Source organism: Mya arenaria, chromosome 6 (assembly GCF_026914265.1).
Source record: "Mya arenaria isolate MELC-2E11 chromosome 6, ASM2691426v1".
In the NCBI taxonomy this organism is placed as follows: domain Eukaryota; kingdom Metazoa; phylum Mollusca; class Bivalvia; order Myida; family Myidae; genus Mya; species Mya arenaria.
This window is the reverse complement of record NC_069127.1, coordinates 55,457,636-55,478,542: the sequence shown is the minus strand read 5'-3', so window position 1 is coordinate 55,478,542 and position 20,907 is coordinate 55,457,636. Positions and strand designations below refer to the sequence as shown.

Below are 20,907 nucleotides of genomic sequence, written 5' to 3'. Positions count from 1 at the left end.
AGTGCCATTCATAAGTCACTATGAGTGCGTCATACAGTGTCATTCATAAGTCACTAAGAGTGCGTCATACAGTGTCATTCATAAGTCACTGTGAGAGCGTCATACATTGCCATTCATAAGTCACTATGAGTGCGTCATACAGTGCGATTCATAAGTCACTGTGAGTGCGTCATACAGTGCAATTCATAAGTCACTGTGAGTGCGTCATACAGTGCGATTCATCAGTCACTGTTAGTGCGTCATACAGTGCCATTCATCAGTCACTATGAGTGCGTCATACAGTGCGATTCATAAGTCACTGTGAGTGCGTCATACAGTGTCATTCATAAGTCACTGTGAGTGCGTCATACAGTGGCATTCATAAGTCACTGTGATTGCGTCATACAATGCCATTCATAAGTCCCTGATACATTACCATTCATCAGTCACTGTGAGTGCGTCATACAGTGTCATTCATAAGTCACTATGAGTGCGTCATACAGTGCCTTTCATAAGTCACTGTGAGTGCGTCATACAGTGTCATTCATAAGTCACTGTGAGTGCGTCATACAGTGCCATTCATAAGTCCCTGCGAGTGTGTCATACAGTGCCATTCATAAGTCACTATGAGTGCGTCATACAGTGTCATTCATAAGTCACTATGAGTGCGTCATACAGTGCGATTCATAAGTCACTGTGAGTGCGTCATACAGTGCGATTTATCAGTCACTGTTAGTGCGTCATACAGTGCCATTCATCAGTCACTATGAGTGCGTCATACAGTGCGATTCATAAGTCACTGTGAGTGCGTCATACAGTGCGATTCATCAGTCACTGTTAGTGCGTCATACAGTGCCATTCATCAGTCACTATGAGTGCGTCATACAGTGCGATTCATAAGTCACTGTGAGTGCGTCATACAGTGCCATTCATCAGTCACTATGAGTGCGTCATACAGTGCGATTCATAAGTCACTGTGAGTGCGTCATACAGTGTCATTCATAAGTCACTGTGAGTGCGTCATACAGTGCCATTCATAAGTCACTGTGATTGCGTCATACAATGCCATTCATAAGTCCCTGATACATTACCATTCATCAGTCACTGTTAGTGCGTCATACAGTGCGATTCATCAGTCACTATGAGTGCGTCATACAGTGTCATTCATAAGTCACTGTTAGTGCGTCATACAGTTCGATTTATAAGTCACTGTGAGTGCGTCATACAATGCGATTCATCAGTCAATATGAGTGCGTCATACAGTGCCATTCATAAGTCACTGTGAGTGTGTCATACAGTGCCATTCATAAATCACTGTGAGTGCGTCATACAGTGCGATTCATCAGTCAATATGAGTGCGTCATACAGTGTCATTCATAAGTCACTGTGAGTGCGTCATACAGTGCCATTCATAAGTCACTGTGAATGCGTCATACAGTGCCATTCATAAGTCACTGTGAGAGCGTCATACAGTGCCATTCATAAGTCACTGTGAGTGCGTCATACAATGCCATTCATAAGTCACTGTGAGTGCGTCATACAGTGCCATTCATAAGTCACTGTGAGTGCGTCATACAGTGCCATTCATAAGTCACTGTGAGTGCGTCATACAGTGCCATTCATAAGTCACTGTGAGTGCGTCATACAGTGTCATTCATAAGTCACTGTTAGTGTGTCATACAGTGCCACTCATAAGTCACTGTGAGTGCGTCATACAGTGCCATTCATAAGTCACTGTGAGTGCGTCATACAGTGCCATTCATAAGTCACTGTGAGTGATTCATACAGTGCCATTCATAAGTCACTGTGACTGCGTCATACAGTGCCATTCATAAGTCACTGTCAGTGCGTCAGACAGTGCCATTCATAAGTCACTGTCAGTGCGTCATACAGTGCCATTCATAAGTCACTGTCAGTGCGTCATACAGTGTCATTCATAAGTCACTGTTAGTGTGTCATACAGTGCCACTCATAAGTCACTGTGAGTGCGTCATACAGTGCCATTCATAAGTCACTGTGAGTGCGTCATACAGTGCCATCCATAAGTCACTGTGAGTGCGTCATACAGTGCCATTCATAAGTCACTGTGAGTGCGTCATACAGTGTCATTCATAAGTCACTGTTAGTGCGTCATACAGTGCCATTCATAAGTCACTGTGAGTGCGTCATACAGTGCCATTCATAAGTCACTGTGAGTGCGTCATACAGTGTCATTCATAAGTCACTGTGAGTGCGTCATACAGTGTCATTCATAAGTCACTGTGAGTGCGTCATACAATGCCATTCATAAGTCACTGTGAGTGCGTCATACAGTGTCATTCATAAGTCACTGTGAGTGCGTCATACAGTGCCATTCATAAGTCACTGTGAGTGCGTCGTACAGTGCCATTCCTAAGTCACTCTTAGTGTGTCATACAGTGCCATTCAAAAGTCACTGTGATTGTGTCATACAGTGCCATTCATAAGTCACTGTGAATGTGTCATACAATGTCATTCATAAGTCACTGTGAGTGCGTCATACAGTGCGATTCATCAGCCACTATGAGTGCGTCATACAGTGGCGATTCATCAGTCACTGTTAGTGCGTCATACTGTGTCATTCATAAGTCACTGTGAGTGCGTCATACAGTGCGATTCATCAGTCACTATGAGTGCTTCATACAGTGCCATTCATCAGTCACTGTTAGTGCGTCATACTGTGTCATTCATAAGTCACTGTTAGTGCGTCATACAGTGCGATTCATCAGTCACTATGAGTGCGTCATACAGTGCCATTCATCAGTCACTGTTAGTGCGTCATACTGTGCCATTCATAAGTCACTGTGAGTGCGTCATACAATGCGATTCATCAGTCAATATGAGTGCGTCATACAGTGCCATTCATAAGTCACTGTTAGTGCGTCATACAGTGTCATTCATATGTCCCTGCGAGTGTGTCATACAGTGCCTTTCATAAGTCACTGTGAGTGCGTCATACAGTGCGATTCATCAGCCACTATGAGTGCGTCATACAGTGGGATTCATAAGTCACTGTTAGTGCGTCATACAGTGTCATTCATAAGTCACTGTGAGTGCGTCATACAGTGCCATTCATAAGTCACTATGAGTGCGTCATACAGTGTCATTCATAAGTCACTAAGAGTGCGTCATACAGTGTCATTCATAAGTCACTGTGAGAGCGTCATACATTGCCATTCATAAGTCACTATGAGTGCGTCATACAGTGCGATTCATAAGTCACTGTGAGTGCGTCATACAGTGCAATTCATAAGTCACTGTGAGTGCGTCATACAGTGCGATTCATCAGTCACTGTTAGTGCGTCATACAGTGCCATTCATCAGTCACTATGAGTGCGTCATACAGTGCGATTCATAAGTCACTGTGAGTGCGTCATACAGTGTCATTCATAAGTCACTGTGAGTGCGTCATACAGTGCCATTCATAAGTCACTGTGATTGCGTCATACAATGCCATTCATAAGTCCCTGATACATTACCATTCATCAGTCACTGTGAGTGCGTCATACAGTGTCATTCATAAGTCACTATGAGTGCGTCATACAGTGCCTTTCATAAGTCACTGTGAGTGCGTCATACAGTGTCATTCATAAGTCACTGTGAGTGCGTCATACAGTGCCATTCATAAGTCCCTGCGAGTGTGTCATACAGTGCCATTCATAAGTCACTATGAGTGCGTCATACAGTGTCATTCATAAGTCACTATGAGTGCGTCATACAGTGCGATTCATCAGTCACTGTGAGTGCGTCATACAGTGCGATTCATCAGTCACTGTTAGTGCGTCATACAGTGCCATTCATCAGTCACTATGAGTGCGTCATACAGTGCGATTCATAAGTCACTGTGAGTGCGTCATACAGTGCGATTCATAAGTCACTGTTAGTGCGTCATACAGTGCCATTCATCAGTCACTGTGAGTGCGTCATACAGTGCGATTCATAAGTCACTGTGAGTGCGTCATACAGTGCCATTCATCAGTCACTATGAGTGCGTCATACAGTGCGATTCATAAGTCACTGTGAGTGCGTCATACAGTGTCATTCATAAGTCACTGTGAGTGCGTCATACAGTGCCATTCATAAGTCACTGTGATTGCGTCATACAATGCCATTCATAAGTCCCTGATACATTACCATTCATCAGTCACTGTTAGTGCGTCATACAGTGCGATTCATCAGTCACTATGAGTGCTTCATACAGTGTCATTCATAAGTCACTGTTAGTGCGTCATACAGTTCGATTTATAAGTCACTGTGAGTGCGTCATACAATGCGATTCATCAGTCAATATGAGTGCGTCATACAGTGCCATTCATAAGTCACTGTGAGTGTGTCATACAGTGCCATTCATAAATCACTGTGAGTGCGTCATACAGTGCGATTCATCAGTCAATATGAGTGCGTCATACAGTGTCATTCATAAGTCACTGTGAGTGCGTCATACAGTGCCATTCATAAGTCACTGTGAATGCGTCATACAGTGCCATTCATAAGTCACTGTGAGAGCGTCATACAGTGCCATTCATAAGTCACTGTGAGTGCGTCATACAATGCCATTCATAAGTCACTGTGAGTGCGTCATACAGTGCCATTCATAAGTCACTGTGAGTGCGTCATACAGTGCCATTCATAAGTCACTGTGAGTGCGTCATACAGTGCCATTCATAAGTCACTGTGAGTGCGTCATACAGTGTCATTCATAAGTCACTGTTAGTGTGTCATACAGTGCCACTCATAAGTCACTGTGAGTGCGTCATACAGTGCCATTCATAAGTCACTGTGAGTGCGTCATACAGTGCCATTCATAAGTCACTGTGAGTGATTCATACAGTGCCATTCATAAGTCACTGTGACTGCGTCATACAGTGCCATTCATAAGTCACTGTCAGTGCGTCAGACAGTGCCATTCATAAGTCACTGTCAGTGCGTCATACAGTGCCATTCATAAGTCACTGTCAGTGCGTCATACAGTGTCATTCATAAGTCACTGTTAGTGTGTCATACAGTGCCACTCATAAGTCACTGTGAGTGCGTCATACAGTGCCATTCATAAGTCACTGTGAGTGCGTCATACAGTGCCATCCATAAGTCACTGTGAGTGCGTCATACAGTGCCATTCATAAGTCACTGTGAGTGCGTCATACAGTGTCATTCATAAGTCACTGTTAGTGCGTCATACAGTGCCATTCATAAGTCACTGTGAGTGCGTCATACAGTGCCATTCATAAGTCACTGTGAGTGCGTCATACAGTGTCATTCATAAGTCACTGTGAGTGCGTCATACAGTGTCATTCATAAGTCACTGTGAGTGCGTCATACAATGCCATTCATAAGTCACTGTGAGTGCGTCATACAGTGTCATTCATAAGTCACTGTGAGTGCGTCATACAGTGCCATTCATAAGTCACTGTGAGTGCGTCGTACAGTGCCATTCCTAAGTCACTCTTAGTGTGTCATACAGTGCCATTCAAAAGTCACTGTGATTGTGTCATACAGTGCCATTCATAAGTCACTGTGAATGTGTCATACAATGTCATTCATAAGTCACTGTGAGTGCGTCATACAATGCCATTCATAAGTCACTGTGAGTGCGTCATACAGTGTCATTCATAAGTCACTGTGAGTGCGTCATACAATGCCATTCATAAGTCACTGTGAGTGCGTCATACAGTGCCATTCATAAGTGACTGTGAGTGCGTCATACAGTGTCATCCATAAGTCCATGTAAGTGTGTCATACAGTGCCATTCGTAAGTCACTGTAAGTGTGTTATACAGTAATTCATAAGTCACTGTGAGTGCGTCATACAGTGTCATTCATAAGTCACTGTGAGTGCGTCATACAATGCCATTCATAAGTCACTGTGAGTGCGTCATACCGTACAGTGCCATTCATAAGTCACTCTTAGTGTGTCGTACAGTGCCATTCAAAAGTCACTGTGATTGTGTCATACAGTGCCATTCATAAGTCACTGTGAATGTGTCATACAGTGTCATTCATAAGTCACTGTGAGTGCGTCATACAATGCCATTCATAAGTCACTGTGAGTGCGTCATACAGTGGCATTCATAAGTCACTGTGAGTGCGTCATACAGTGTCATTCATAAGTCACTGCAAGTGCGTCATACAGTGTCATTCATAAGTCACTGCGAGTGTGTCATACATTGTCATTCATAAGTCACTGTTAGTGCGTCATACAGTGTCATTCATAAGTCACTGCGAGTGCGCCATACAGTGTCAGACATAAGTCACTGCGAGTGTGTCATACAGTGCCATTTATAAGTCACTGTGAGTGCGTCATACAGTGCGATTCATCAGTCAATATGAGTGCGTCATACAGTGTCATTCATAAGTCACTGTGAGTGCGTCATACAATGCCATTCATAAGTCACTGTGAGTGCGTCATACAGTGCCATTCATAAGTCACTGTCAGTGCGTCATACAGTGTCATTGATCAGTCACTGTTAGTGTGTCATACAGTGCCACTCATAAGTCACTGTGAGTGCGTCATACAATGCCATTCATAAGTCACTGTGAGTGCGTCATACAGTGCCATTCATAAGTCACTGTGAGTGCGTCATACAGTGCCATTCATAAGTCACTGTGAGTGCGTCATACAGTGCCATTCATAAGTCACTGTGAGTGCGTCATACAGTGCCATTCATAAGTCACTGTTAGTGTGTCATACAGTGCCATTCATAAGTCACTGTGAGTGCGTCATACAGTGCCATTCATAAGTCACTGTGAGTGCGTCATACAGTCTCATTCATAAGTCACTGTGAGTGCGTCATACAGTGTCATTCATAAGTCACTGTGAGTGCGTCATACAATGCCATTCATCAGTCACTGTGAGTGCGTCATACAGTGTCATTCATAAGTCACTGTGAGTGCGTCATACAGTGCCATTCATAAGTCACTGTGAGTGCGTCATACAGTGTCATTCATAAGTCACTGTGAGTGCGTCATACAGTGCCATTCATAAGTCACTGTGAGTGCGTCATACAGTGTCATCCATAAGTCCATGTAAGTGTGTCATACAGTGCCATTCGTAAGTCACTGTAAGTGTGTTATACAGTGCCATCCATAAGTCCATGTAAGTGTGTCATACAGTGCCATCCATTTCTCTTTTCAGACATTAACGAGTGTTTGGCTAACTCGTGTCAGAATGGGGCATTGTGTGTGGACCAGATTAATGGCTACGTGTGTATCTGCCTGGATGGTTATACAGGGACTTACTGCCAAACAGGTGAGTACCAAGCGACACATGGCATTTTGTGTGGACCAAGCCAATGGCTACGTGTGTATATGCCTGTATGGTTATACAGGGACTTACTGCCAAACAGGTGAGTACCAAGCGACACATGGCATTCTGTGTGGACCAGATTAATGGCTGTGTGTATATGTCTGGATGGTTATACAGGGACTTACTGCCAAACAGGTGAGTACCAAGCGACACATGGCATTTTGTTTGGACCAGATTAATGGCTGTGTGTATATGTCTGGATGGTTATACAGGGACTTACTGCCAAACAGGTGAGTACCACGTGACACGGGTCAATGTGTGTGGACGAGGTAAATGGCTAAGTGTGTATATGTCTGGAAGGTGATACAGGACATACTGCCAAACAGATGAGTACCACGTGACACGGGGCATTGTGTGTGGACGAGGTAAATGGCTACGTGTGTATATGTCTGGAAGGTTATACAGGACATACTGCCAAACAGGTGAGTACCACGTGACGCAGGGCATTGTGTGTGGACGAGGTAAATGGCTACGTGTGTATATGTCTAGATGGTTACACATGGACTTACTGCCAAAGAGGTGGGTACCTCGTGAACGGGGCATTGTGTGTGGACCAGGTTAATGGCTGTGTGTATGTGCCTGGATGGTTATAAAGGGACTTACTGCCAGACAGGTGAGAACCTCGTGACGCAGGGCATAGTGTGTGAACCAGGTTAATGGCTACGTGTGTATATGTCTGGAAGGTTATACAGGACATACTGCCAAGCAGGTGAGTACCTCGTGAACGGGGCATTGTGTGTGGACGAGGTAAATGGCTGTGTGTATGTGCTTGGATGGTTATACAGGGACTTACTGCCAAACAGGTGAGTACCTCGTGACGGAGGGCATTGTGTGTGGACGAGGTAAATGGCTGTGTGTATGTGCCTGGATGGTTATACAGGGACTTACTGCCAAACAGGTGGGTACCACGTGACGCGGGGCATTGTGTGTGGACGAGGAAAATGGCTAAGTGTGTATATGTCTGGATGGTTATACAGGGACTTACTGCCAAACAGGTTAGTACCTCGTGACGCGGGTCAATGTGTGTGGACGAGGAAAATGGCTACGTGTGTATATGTCTGGAAGGTTATACAGGGACTTACTGCCAAACAGGTGAGTACCTCGTGACGCAGGGCATTGTGTGTGGACCAGGTTAATGGCTGTGTGTATGTGCCTGGATGGTTATACAGGGACTTACTGCCAAACATGTGAGTACCTCGTGACGGAGGGCATTGTGTGTGGACGAGGTAAATGGCTACGTGTGTATATGTCTGGAAGGTTAGACAGGACATACTGCCAAACAGGTGAGTAGCTCGTGAACGAGGCATTGTATGTGGACGAGGTTAATGGCTGTGTGTATGTGCCTGGATGGTTATACAGGGTCTTATTGCCAAACAGGTGAGTACCTCGTGACGCAGGGCATTGTGTGTGGACGAGGTAAATGGCTACGTGTGTATATGTCTAGATGGTTACACATGGACTTACTGCCAAACAGGTGGGTACCTCGTGAACGGGGCATTGTGTGTGGACCAGGTTAATGGCTGTGTGTATGTGCCTGGATGGTTATAGAGGGACTTACTGCCAAACAGGTGAGAACCTCGTGACGCAGGGCATAGTGTGTGAACCAGGTTAATGGCTACGTGTGTATATGTCTGGAAGGTTATACAGGACATACTGCCAAGCAGGTGAGTACCTCGTGAACGGGGCATTGTGTGTGGACGAGGTAAATGGCTGTGTGTATGTGCTTGGATGGTTATACAGGGACTTACTGCCAAACAGGTGAGTACCTCGTGACGCTGGGCATTGTGTGTGGACTAGGTTAATGGCTGTGTGTATGTGCCTGGATGGTTATACAGGGACTTACTGCCAAACAGGTGGGTACCACGTGACACGGGGCATTGTGTGTGGACGAGGAAAATGGCTAAGTGTGTATATGTCTGGATGGTTATACAGTGACTTACTGCCAAACAGGTTAGTACCTCGTGACGCGGGTCAATGTGTGTGGACGAGGAAAATGGCTACGTGTGTATTTGTCTGGAAGGTTATACAGGGACTTACTGCCAAACAGGTGAGTACCTCGTGACGCAGGGCATTGTGTGTGGACCAGGTTAATGGCTGTGTGTATGTGCCTGGATGGTTATACAGGGACTTACTGCCAAACATGTGAGTACCTCGTGACGGAGGGCATTGTGTGTGGACGAGGTAAATGGCTACGTGTGTATATGTCTGGAAGGTTAGACAGGACATACTGCCAAACAGGTGAGTAGCTCGTGAACGAGGCATTGTGTGTGGACGAGGTTAATGGCTGTGTGTATGTGCCTGGATGGTTATACAGGGTCTTATTGCCAAACAGGTGAGTACCTCGTGACGCAGGGCATTGTGTGTGGACGAGGTTAATGGCTGTGTGTATGTGCCTGGATGGTTATAAAAAGACTTATTGCCAAACAGGTGAGTACCACGTGACACGGGGCATTGTGTGTGGACGAGGTAAATGGCTACGTGTGTATATATCTGGATGGTTATACAGGGACTTACTGCCACACAGGTGAGAACCTCGTGACTCGGGTCAATGTGTGTGGACGAGGTAAATGGCTACGTGTGTATATGTCTTGAAGGTTATACAGGACATACTGTCAAACAGGTGAGTACCACGTGATCCGGGTCAATGTGAGTGGACCAGGTTAATTGCTACGTGTGTTTATATCTGGAAGGTTAGACAGGGGACCAGGTTAATGGCTGTGTGTATGTGACTGGATGGTTATACAGGGACTTACTGCCAAACAGGTGAGTACCTTGTGACGCGGGGCATTGTGTGTTGACTAGTTTAATGGCTGCGTGTATGTGCCTGGATGGTTATACAGAGACTTACTGCCAAACAGGTGGGTACCACGTGACACGGGGCATTGTGTGTGGACGAGGTAAATGGCTACGTTTGTATATGTCTGGATGGTTATACAGGGACTTACTGCCAAACAGGTGAGTACCTCGTGACGCGGGTCAATGTGTGTGGAAGAGGTAAATGGCTGCGTGTGTATATGTATGGAAGGTTATACAGGGACTTACTGTCAAACAGGTTAGTACCTCGTGACGCAGGGCATTGTGTGTGGACCAGGTTAATGGCTGTGTGTATGTGCCTGGATGGTTATACAGGGACTTACTGCCAAACAGGTGAGTACCTCGTGACGCAGGGCATTGTGTGTGGACTAGGTTAATGGCTCTGTGTATGTGCCTGTATGGTTATACAGGGACTTACTGCCAGACAGGTTAGTACCTCGTGACGCAGGGCATTGTGTGTGGACCAGGTTAATGGCTGTGTGTATGTGCCTGTATGGTTATACAGGGACTTACTGCCAAACAGGTTAGTACCTCGTGAGGCAGGGCATTGTGTGTGGACTAGGTTAATGGCTGTGTGTATGTGCCTGGATGGTTATACAGGGACTTACTGCCAAACAGGTGAGTACCTCGTGACGCGGGGCTTCGTGTGTGGACGAGGTTAATGGCTGTGTGTATGTGCCTGGATGGTTATACAGGGACTTACTGCCAAACAGGTGAGTACCTCGTGACGCAGGGCATTGTGTGTGGACCAGGTTAATGGCTGTGTGTATGTGCCTGGATGGTTATACAGTGACATACTGTCAAACAGGTGAGTACCACGTGACACGGGGCATTGTGTGTGGACTAGATAAATAGCTACGTCTGTAGATGCCTGTGTGGTTATACAGGGACATACTGTCAAACAGGTGAGTACCACGTGACACGGAGCATTGTGTGTGGACTAGATAAATAGCTACGTGTGTATATGTATGGAAGGTTATACAGGGACTTACTGTCAAACAGGTGAGTACCTCGTGACGGAGGGCATTGTGTGTGGACCAGGTTAATGGCTGTGTGTATGTGCCTGGATGGTTATACAGGGATTTATTGCCAAACAGGTGAGTACATCGTGACGCAGGGCATAGTGTGGACGAGGTAAATGGCTACGTGTGTATACGTCTGGAAGGTTATACAGGACATACTGCCAAACAGGTGAGTACCTCGTGAACGGGGCATTGTGTGTGGACGAGGTTAATTGCTGTGTGTATGTGCCTGGATGGTTATACAGGGACTTACTGCCAAACAGGTGAGTACCTCGTGAACGTGGCATTGTGTGTGGACGAGGTTAATGGCTGTGTGTATGTGCCTGTGTGGTTATACAGGACATACTGTCAAACAGGTGAGTACCACGTGACACGGAGCATTGTGTGTGGACTAGGTTAATGGCTGTGTGTATATGTCTGGATGATTATACAGGGACTTACTGCCACACAGGTGAGAACCTCGTGACTCGGGTCAATGTGTGTGGACGAGGTAAATGGCTACGTGTGTATATGTCTGGAAGGTTATACAGGGACTTACTGCCAAACAGGTGAGTACCTCGTGACGCAGTGCATTGTGTGTGGACCAGGTTAATGGCTGTGTGTATGTGCCTGGATGGTTATAAAGGGACTTATTGCCAAACAGGTGAGTACCTCGTGACGCGGGTCAATGTGTGTGAACGAGGTAAATGGCTACGTGTGTATATTTCTGGATGGTTACACAGGGACTTACTGCCAAACAGGTGAGTACCTCCTGACGCAGGGCATTGTGTGTGGACGAGGTTAATGGCTACGTGTGTATGTGCCTGGATGGTTATACAGGGACTTACTGCCAAACAGGTGAGTACCTTGTGACACGGGGCATTGTGCGTGGACCAGGTTAATGGCTGTGTGTATGTGCCTGTATGGTTATACAGGGACTTACTGCCAAACAGGTGAGTACCACGTGACACGGAGCATTGTGTGTGGACTAGATAAATAGCTACGTCTGTAGATGCCTGTGTAGTTATACAGGACATACTGTCAAACAGGTGAGTACCACGTGACGGAGGGCATTGTGTGTGGACGAGGTTAATGTCTGTGTGTATGTGCCTGTATGGTTATACAGGGACTTACTGCCAAACAGGTGAGTACCTCGTGACGCAGGGCATTGTGTGTGGACCAGGTTAATGGCTGTTTGTATGTGCCTGGATGGTTATACAGGGACTTACTGCCAAACAGGTGGGTACCACGTGACACGGGGCATTGTGTGTGGACGAGGTAAATGGCTACGTGTGTATATGTCTGGATGGTTACACAGGGACTTACTGCCAAACAGGTGAGTACCTCCTGACGCAGGGCATTGTGTGTGGACCAGGTTAATGGCTACGTGTGTATTTGCCTGGATGGTTATACAGGGACTTACTGCCAAACAGGTGAGTACCTTGTGACGCAGGGCATTGTGTGTGGACCAGGTTAATGGCTGTGTGTATGTGCCTGGATGGTTGGTTATACAGGGACTTACTGCCAAACAGGTGAGTACCTCGTGACGCAGGGCATTGTGTGTGGACGAGGTAAATAGCTACGTGTGCATATGTCTAGATGGTTACACATGGACTTACTACCAAACAGGTGAGTACCTCGTGACGCAGGGCATTGTGTGTGGACGAGGTAAATAGCTACGTGTGCATATGTCTAGATGGTTACACATGGACTTACTGCCAAACAGGTGAGTACCTTGTGACGCAGGGCATTGTGTGTGGACCAGGTTAATGGCTTTGTGTATGTGCCTGGATGGTTATACAGGGACTTATTGCCAAACATGTGAGTACCTCGTGACTCGGGTCAATGTGTGTGGACGAGGTAAATGGCTACGTGTGTATATGTCTGGAAGGTTATACAGGGACTTACTGCCAAACAGGTGAGTACCTCGTGACGCAGTGCATTGTGTGTGGACCAGGTTAATGGCTGTGTGTATGTGCCTGGATGGTTATAAAGGGACTTATTGCCAAACAGGTGAGTACCTCGTGACGCGGGTCAATGTGTGTGAACGAGGTAAATGGCTACGTGTGTATATTTCTGGATGGTTACACAGGGACTTACTGCCAAACAGGTGAGTACCTCCTGACGCAGGGCATTGTGTGTGGACGAGGTTAATGGCTACGTGTGTATGTGCCTGGATGGTTATACAGGGACTTACTGCCAAACAGGTGAGTACCTTGTGACACGGGGCATTGTGCGTGGACCAGGTTAATGGCTGTGTGTATGTGCCTGTATGGTTATACAGGGACTTACTGCCAAACAGGTGAGTACCTCGTGACGCGGGGCATTGTGTGTTGACTAGGTTAATGGCTGTGTGTATGTGCCTGGATGGTTATACAGGGACTTACTGCCAAACAGGTGGGTACCACGTGACACGTGGCATTGTATGTGGACGAGGTAAATGGCTACGTGTGTATATGTCTGGATGGTTATACAGGGACTTACTGTCAAACAGGTGAGTTCCTCGTGACACGTGGCATTGTATGTGGACGAGGTAAATAGCTACGTGTGTATATGTCTGGATGGTTATACAGGGACTTACTGCCAAACAGGTGGGTACCACGTGACACGTGGCATTGTATGTGGACGAGGTAAATGGCTGTGTGTATATGTATGGAAGGTTATACAGGACATACTGTCAAACAGGTGAGTACCACGTGACACGGAGCATTGTGTGTGGACCAGGTTAATGGCTGTGTGTATGTGCCTGGATGGTTATACAGGGACTTACTGCCAAACAGGTGAGTACCTCGTGACGCGGGGCATTGTGTGTTCACTAGGTTAATGGCTGTGTGTATGTGCCTGGATGGTTATACAGGGACTTACTGCCAAACAGGTGGGTACCACGTGACACGGGGCATTGTATGTGGACGAGGTAAATGGCTACGTGTGTATATGTCTGGATGGTTATACAGGGACTTACTGCCAAACAGGTGAGTACCTCGTGACGCGGGGCATTGTGTGTGGACGAGGTAAATGGCTGCGTGTGTATATGTATGGAAGGTTATACAAGGACTTACTGTCAAACAGGTGAGTACCACGTGACACGGAGCATTGTGTGTGGACTAGATTAATAGCTACGTCTGTAGATGCCTGTGTGGTTATACAGGACATACTGTCAAACAGGTGAGTACCACGTGACACGGAGCATTGTATGTGGACGAGGTAAATGGCTACGTGTGTATATGTCTGGATGGCTATACAGGACTTACTGCCAAACAGGTGAGTACCTCGTGACACGGGGCATTGTGTGTGGACGAGGTAAATGGCTACGTGTGTATATGTCTGGATGATTATACAGGGACTTACTGTCAAATAGGTGAGTTCCTCGTGACACGGGGCATTGTGTGTGGACGAGGTAAATGGCTATATGTGTATATGTATGGAAGGTTATACAGGACTTACTGTCAAACATGTGAGTACCTCGTGACGCAGGGCATTGTGTGTGGACCAGGTTAATGGCTGTGTGTATGTGCCTGGATGGTTATACAGGGACTTATTGCCAAACAGGTGAGTACCTCGTGACGCTGGGCATAGTGTTGACGAGGTAAATGGCTACGTGTGTATATGTCTGGAAGGTTATACAGGACATACTGCCAAACAGGTGAGTACCTCGTGAACGGGGCATTGTGTGTGGACGAGGTTAATGGCTGTGTGTATGTGCCTGTATGGTTATACAGGGACTTACTGCCAAACAGGTGAGTACATCGTGAACGGGGCATTGTGTGTGGACGAGGTTAATGGCTGTTTGTATGTGCCTGTATGGTTATACAGGACATACTGCCAAACAGGTGAGTACTTCTTGAACGGGGCATTGTGTGTGGACAAAGTTAATGTCTGTGTGTATGTGCCTGTATGGTTATACAGGGACTTACTGCCAAACAGGTGAGTACCTCGTGACGCGGGGCATTGAGTGTGGACTAGGTTAATGGCTGTTTGTATGTGCCTGGATGGTTATACAGGGACTTACTGCCAAACAGGTGGGTACCACGTGACACGGGGCATTGGTGTGGACGAGGTAAATGGCTACGTGTGTATATGTTTGGATGGTTACACAGGGACTTACTGCCAAACAGGTGAGTACCTCCTGACGCAGTGCATTGTGTGTGGACCAGGTTAATGGCTACGTGTGTATTTGCATGGATGGTTATACAGGGACTTACTGCCAAACAGGTGAGTACCTTGTGACACGGGGCATTGTGTGTGGACCAGGTTAATGGCTGTGTGTATGTGCCTGGATGGTTGGTTATACAGGGACTTACTGCCAAACAGGTGAGTACCTCGTGACGCAGGGCATTGTGTGTGGACGAGGTAAATGGCTACGTGTGCATATGTCTAGATGGTTACACATGGACTTACTACCAAACAGGTGAGTACCTCGTGACGCAGGGCATTGTGTGTGGACCAGGTTAATGGCTGTGTGTATATGCCTGGATGGTTATACAGGGACTTACTGCCAAACATGTGAGTACCTCGTGACGTGGGGCATTGTGTGTGGACGAGGTAAATGGCTACGTGTGTATATGTCTGAATGGTTATACAGGACATACTGCCAAACAGGTGAGTACCTCCTGAACGGGGCATTGTGTGTGGACCCGGTTAATGGCTGTGTGTATGTGCCTGTATGGTTATACAGGGACTTACTGCCAAACAGGTGAGTACATCGTGAACGGGGCATTGTGTGTGGACGAGGTTAATGGCTGTGTGTATGTGCCTGTATGGTTATACAGGACATACTGCCAAACAGGTGAGTACCTCGTGACGCAGGGCATTGTGTGTGGACCATATTAATGGCTGTGTGTATGTGCCTGTATGGTTATACAGGACATACTGCCAAACAGGTGAGTACCACGTGACACGGGGCATTGTGTGTGGACCAGGTTAATGGCTGTTTGTATGTGCCTGGATGGTTATACAGGGACTTACTGCCAAACAGGTGGGTACCACGTGACACGGGGCATTGTGTGTGGACGAGGTAAATGGCTACGTGTGTATATGTCTGGATGGTTACACAGGGACTTACTGCCAAACAGGTGAGTACCTCCTGACGCAGGGCATTGTGTGTGGACCAGGTTAATGGCTACGTGTGTATTTGCCTGGATGGTTATACAGGGACTTACTGCCAAACAGGTGAGTACCTTGTGACGCAGGGCATTGTGTGTGGACCAGGTTAATGGCTGTGTGTATGTGCCTGGATGGTTGGTTATACAGGGACTTACTGCCAAACAGGTGAGTACCTCGTGACGCAGGGCATTGTGTGTGGACGAGGTAAATAGCTACGTGTGCATATGTCTAGATGGTTACACATGGACTTACTGCCAAACAGGTGAGTACCTTGTGACGCAGGGCATTGTGTGTGGACCAGGTTAATGGCTGTGTGTATGTGCCTGGATGGTTATACAGGGACTTATTGCCAAACAGGTGAGTACCACGTGACACGGAGCATTGTGTGTGGACCAGGTTAATGGCTACGTGTGTATATGCCCGAATGGTTATACAGGGACTTACTGCCAAACAGATAGGTACCACGTGACACGGGACATTGTGTATTTACTAAGTCAATACCTACTTGTGTTCCTGCATGTTAAAACATCAGTTAATTATTATATGCATTTTCCCGGAAGTTCACACTATAATGTCGTAGAGTTTAAAATATTCGCTCAATTGTTTTCGTCAGGTATTGTTTTGTACGAAAGCAAATGCTTGAACATTCAGCATCATGTTTAAGATAACATATAAAACATGACAACCATTTTTATGATAAACAGTAAGTAACGTTAATTTAATGCAACCCTTTTTTAATATAAAATTATTTTTTGGTGACATATACTGGTTCAAAAGGATCAGTTTAGTTTTGATCAAGGGGAAGTAACTGCCCTTGATTTTAAAAGTAGTTCTTCAAGTTGATAATTTCACTCCTTATTTTGCAGTGAAAATATCAATTGATATTTTCACTGTTGTTATTTCACTGATAAAACTCCATATTTTATCGAAAGGCAAGAAAGAAAAACTCCCAACTGTGAAATCAATCATACTGATGTGATGTTTTCACCGATCTCCTTTTCCAGATATCAACGAGTGTTCCCCGAATCCTTGCCAGAATGGGGGTTCCTGTACTGACAGGGTGAACAGCTACGAGTGTTCGTGTACGGACGGACATACCGGCGACACATGTAGAACTAGTAAGAGTGGGGATAAGTGACGTTTTTTTCGCGTACGAACGGACATACCCTGTGGGGAGGAAACTTGAGACTTCGCTTAAAATCGGATTCAAATATTATTAATTGATGAATTTCACTTCAATTTACATGTGTTTGCGTAGCTAGACATCTTTCTAAACGTTAAAGAAAACTACTGATTCAGCTTTCCTTATATTTTATAACGTTTCGTTTAAGGTCTGCTGGGCGACACTTGCTCGGAAGATCCGGGCATCTGTGCGAATATTGTGTTCGGGGAATGCAGCGGCACCGAATGTGTCTGTCAGTCCGGGTACTACAAGACTGGACCCGTCACGTGCAGCCCCGTAGGTAAGATGGGGTGCACGGGTACTTTAGATTATACAGGCACCAGTGCTCAATTCTGCGCTACAAATGGGTACGGGCTATGTAGCGGCACATGTGTTTGTCAGTCCGGGTGTTACAAGACTTGACACATCACGTTCAGCCTCGTTGGTAAAATGGAATTGACCGTGGGTGTCTGAAATGTCAGCCATTCTAGGCGCTAATATAGCACACAGGAAATAAAGCGGAACGGAATGTCCGTGAAATTGGCAGTCTGGCAAACTGGTAGCGTAAATTAGCAGTCTGGCAGTCTGGCAGCGTAAGTAAGCAGTCCGACAGCCTGGCAGCGTAAATAAGCATTCTGGTAAACGTGCCTGCTAAGTCGGGTACTTCACATCATAGCCCGACCAAGAACTTGATATCTGGAAAGAGGTACCGTTGACAAAAATGGAGACACTGCGTATACACATTGCGCTTTTCTCTAAATTCAAGGTTGTATTTGATACATTTTATCATTCACTGAATATAACTTTCAGACTGCGGGACACTGGCACCCCCGGATAACGGCGCTGTTGACCACACCGACGGCACAACGTACACGAAGATCGCACTTTTCACGTGCATCACGGGATATGCGCGGAGCGGTGTCGCCTCTGTCACATGCCAGAACGATGGTTCTTGGAGCGGCACAGCGCCCGTTTGTGAAGGTAAGGGTATATAAACGCGTTATAAAAATTGCAACTTTTCACCTATTGGTTAAAGCTGCACTTTCACAGATTGAACGTTTTGACAACGTTTTTATTTTTTGTCTTGGAACGAGCTAATTTTTGCGAAAATGCATGGAGACCAGTAATATTAGACTGCTGACAAAAAATTAGATCGCAGATTGTTATATTTAAGTTAAAAATAATGATATTTATGCATTTTTCTTAAACCGTTAGTTACGGTTAAGCCATAAAACATTAATTTTTGAACGGAAATATAAAAATCTGCGATCAGATTTTTTTTGTCAGCAATCTTTTATCATTGGTTTGCAGATGTTTACGCAAATTTCCTCTTTCCAAGACAAAAAATAAAAAAAGTTGAAAAAATGGTAAATCTGTGAGAGTGCAGTTTTAATATGATGACATTTAAAACAGGTTCCCTTCCATGAAATAATGGGTGAAAAAACGCACTGTGCCAATGTTGGAAACATTCTACAGTCCAACACCGTTGGCTCGAACTCACAGGGACCGGCGAAAAAACCTCGAGCCAAGCGGGAATGCTAACCGATCCTTTACATTCAGTTTGAGCCAACGAGGAAATTGAGCCAAGCGAGTTCGAGCCAACGGGGTTCAATTGTATTGTGTTTCGCAGCATTGCTAAACCAAATTTAGAAAGAAATCAACGATGTATTTGCTCACACGGACTCAAATGTTTAAAATAACCTTCTTGTCATAGTTTTAATGTTGTATTTAGTGAAACTGCTTAATATAGCTTTAAATATAAAATGAACTTCATTTCTTATTTTTAAAGCTGCACTCTCACAGATTGCCAGATTTGACAACTTTTTCATTTTTTCTTGTCTCAGAATCAGCTGATTTTGGCATCAATGTTTTCAAATAATTTATTTAGGATAACACACAATAGAACAGATCCCAATTGTTTAGAAAACTTTCATTTTTCTTTAAGCGTTAGTAACGCTTTTAGCCATAAACATCAATTTTCAAGCGTAAATATTAGAAACTGCGATCTGATCTTTTATCAGCAGTCTTATATCTCCGGTTTTCAGACATTTAAAAAAAACCCCATGCACTGTGTACTGTATAATATTCTAACTGTTATTACATTATACAGTGCATATTTTTTCACATATTCGGTATTATAATTTTTAGTAAGGAATTATAAGATTTTTTTTTTGATTTTTAAAAAAAAAATGATTGAGTTTGAAAATCCGGTGCCAGTGGCTCATTCCAAGACAAAAAAATAATAACTTGTCAAAACGGTTAATCTGTTTGTCTGTTCTTACTGCACTCATATTTCACTTCTTTTTACAATGTATCTTCTTGCCATAGTCTTACAAGTGTTGTCTACAGTAAAATTATTCAGTATAAGTGATACATGTGTTTATTTTCTTTCTTATATTAGAGGTGAACGAGTGTGGTTCGAATCCTTGCAAAAATGGCGGCACGTGTAATGACATGTTGAACGGGTACACGTGCACGTGCTTGAGTGGGTTCGGAGGCACCCTGTGTGTTCAAGGTCAGTATGACAGGGACACATATAATGACGTGTTGAAAGGGTAAAACATGTTCGCGGCTCGTGTTTGAACCGGATAATACCCCCGCACCCCCTGCATTTGGCAGGACGACCTGTCAATGACACAAGTTTGCACGTGTCACGTGCTTGATTAGGTTTAGCGGGGACCCTGTGTATTCAAGGTCATAACTGAGGCACGTGTAATGACATATTGATTCGGTATATGTACAAGTGTTTGAGTGGGTTCAATGGTTTGCTCAAGATTGGAATTATCTTTATGATTATCACAGTAAACAATGTTTCATTTATTATAATTCAATTTATTATAAGAAAGTTTTTTTTGACTTATTAAAAATCAACTATATATATAAAGCTGATAACCTAATGAAGTTTTCGAGAAATTGGGGCTATATTGGGGAATGTAAAGGGATAGTATATTGACGCATTAGAGGATTTGGTGGGGTCCTATGTTTTCATTGTCAGTTTATGTAAGCACGTGTGATTGCGTATTTAACGGGTACCAGTACCCGGGCGTAGAAAAACTAGTAGTTTTATGAGCCCCTTGTTGCTTTTATCATAAATAGAGCCGTAAGCGTGTAGCAACGGATATGCACCATGATGACCGTTCTAGTTATATTTTACGCCATTTCGCAGATTGTGGAGTCCCGGCATCCACCGAAAACGGCGCCGTCACCTATCCTGACGGGACGCTAGTTGGCGCAACCGCGACATATGCATGTACTGGCGGTTATACGTTAAGTGGGTCGGCGAACAGCGATTGTCAGACGGACGGGACGTGGTCAGACCACGGTGTCTGCTTTGTGGGTAAGTATCTCAAACCGTTCCATGTTATTATAAAATTTCCCCATTGCATCGCATCTGTTTTTCAAAGAAAACATTCGATATATTGGCAAAGACTTGGTTTCTGTGTCATGGGCGTAACAAATAATGTCAATTAATGTTTTTTCAACAATTATTTCAAGGCGCAGGCTTGGGTGGTCATTTAAATAAAAAAT

At 45.1% G+C, this 20,907-nt stretch overlaps 1 protein-coding gene across 3 annotated transcripts in view; it reads left to right on the top strand.

The window, feature by feature from the left end:
- Positions 1-20,907, top strand: part of LOC128238815 (neurogenic locus notch homolog protein 2-like) — a 74,194-nt gene that overhangs the window by 44,797 nt on the left and 8,490 nt on the right. For 2 of the 3 annotated variants that reach the window (XM_052955076.1, XM_052955078.1), the window contains exons 21-26: positions 7,129-7,242; positions 17,222-17,335; positions 17,549-17,680; positions 18,190-18,360; positions 19,781-19,894; positions 20,546-20,716. In XM_052955076.1, the coding sequence (XP_052811036.1) occupies positions 7,129-7,242; positions 17,222-17,335; positions 17,549-17,680; positions 18,190-18,360; positions 19,781-19,894; positions 20,546-20,716 (816 nt within the window). Of the gene's footprint in view, positions 1-7,128; positions 7,243-11,088; positions 11,116-17,221; positions 17,336-17,548; positions 17,681-18,189; positions 18,361-19,780; positions 19,895-20,545; positions 20,717-20,907 lie in introns of all 3 variants that reach the window. The other variant, XM_052955077.1, reaches the window with a different exon arrangement.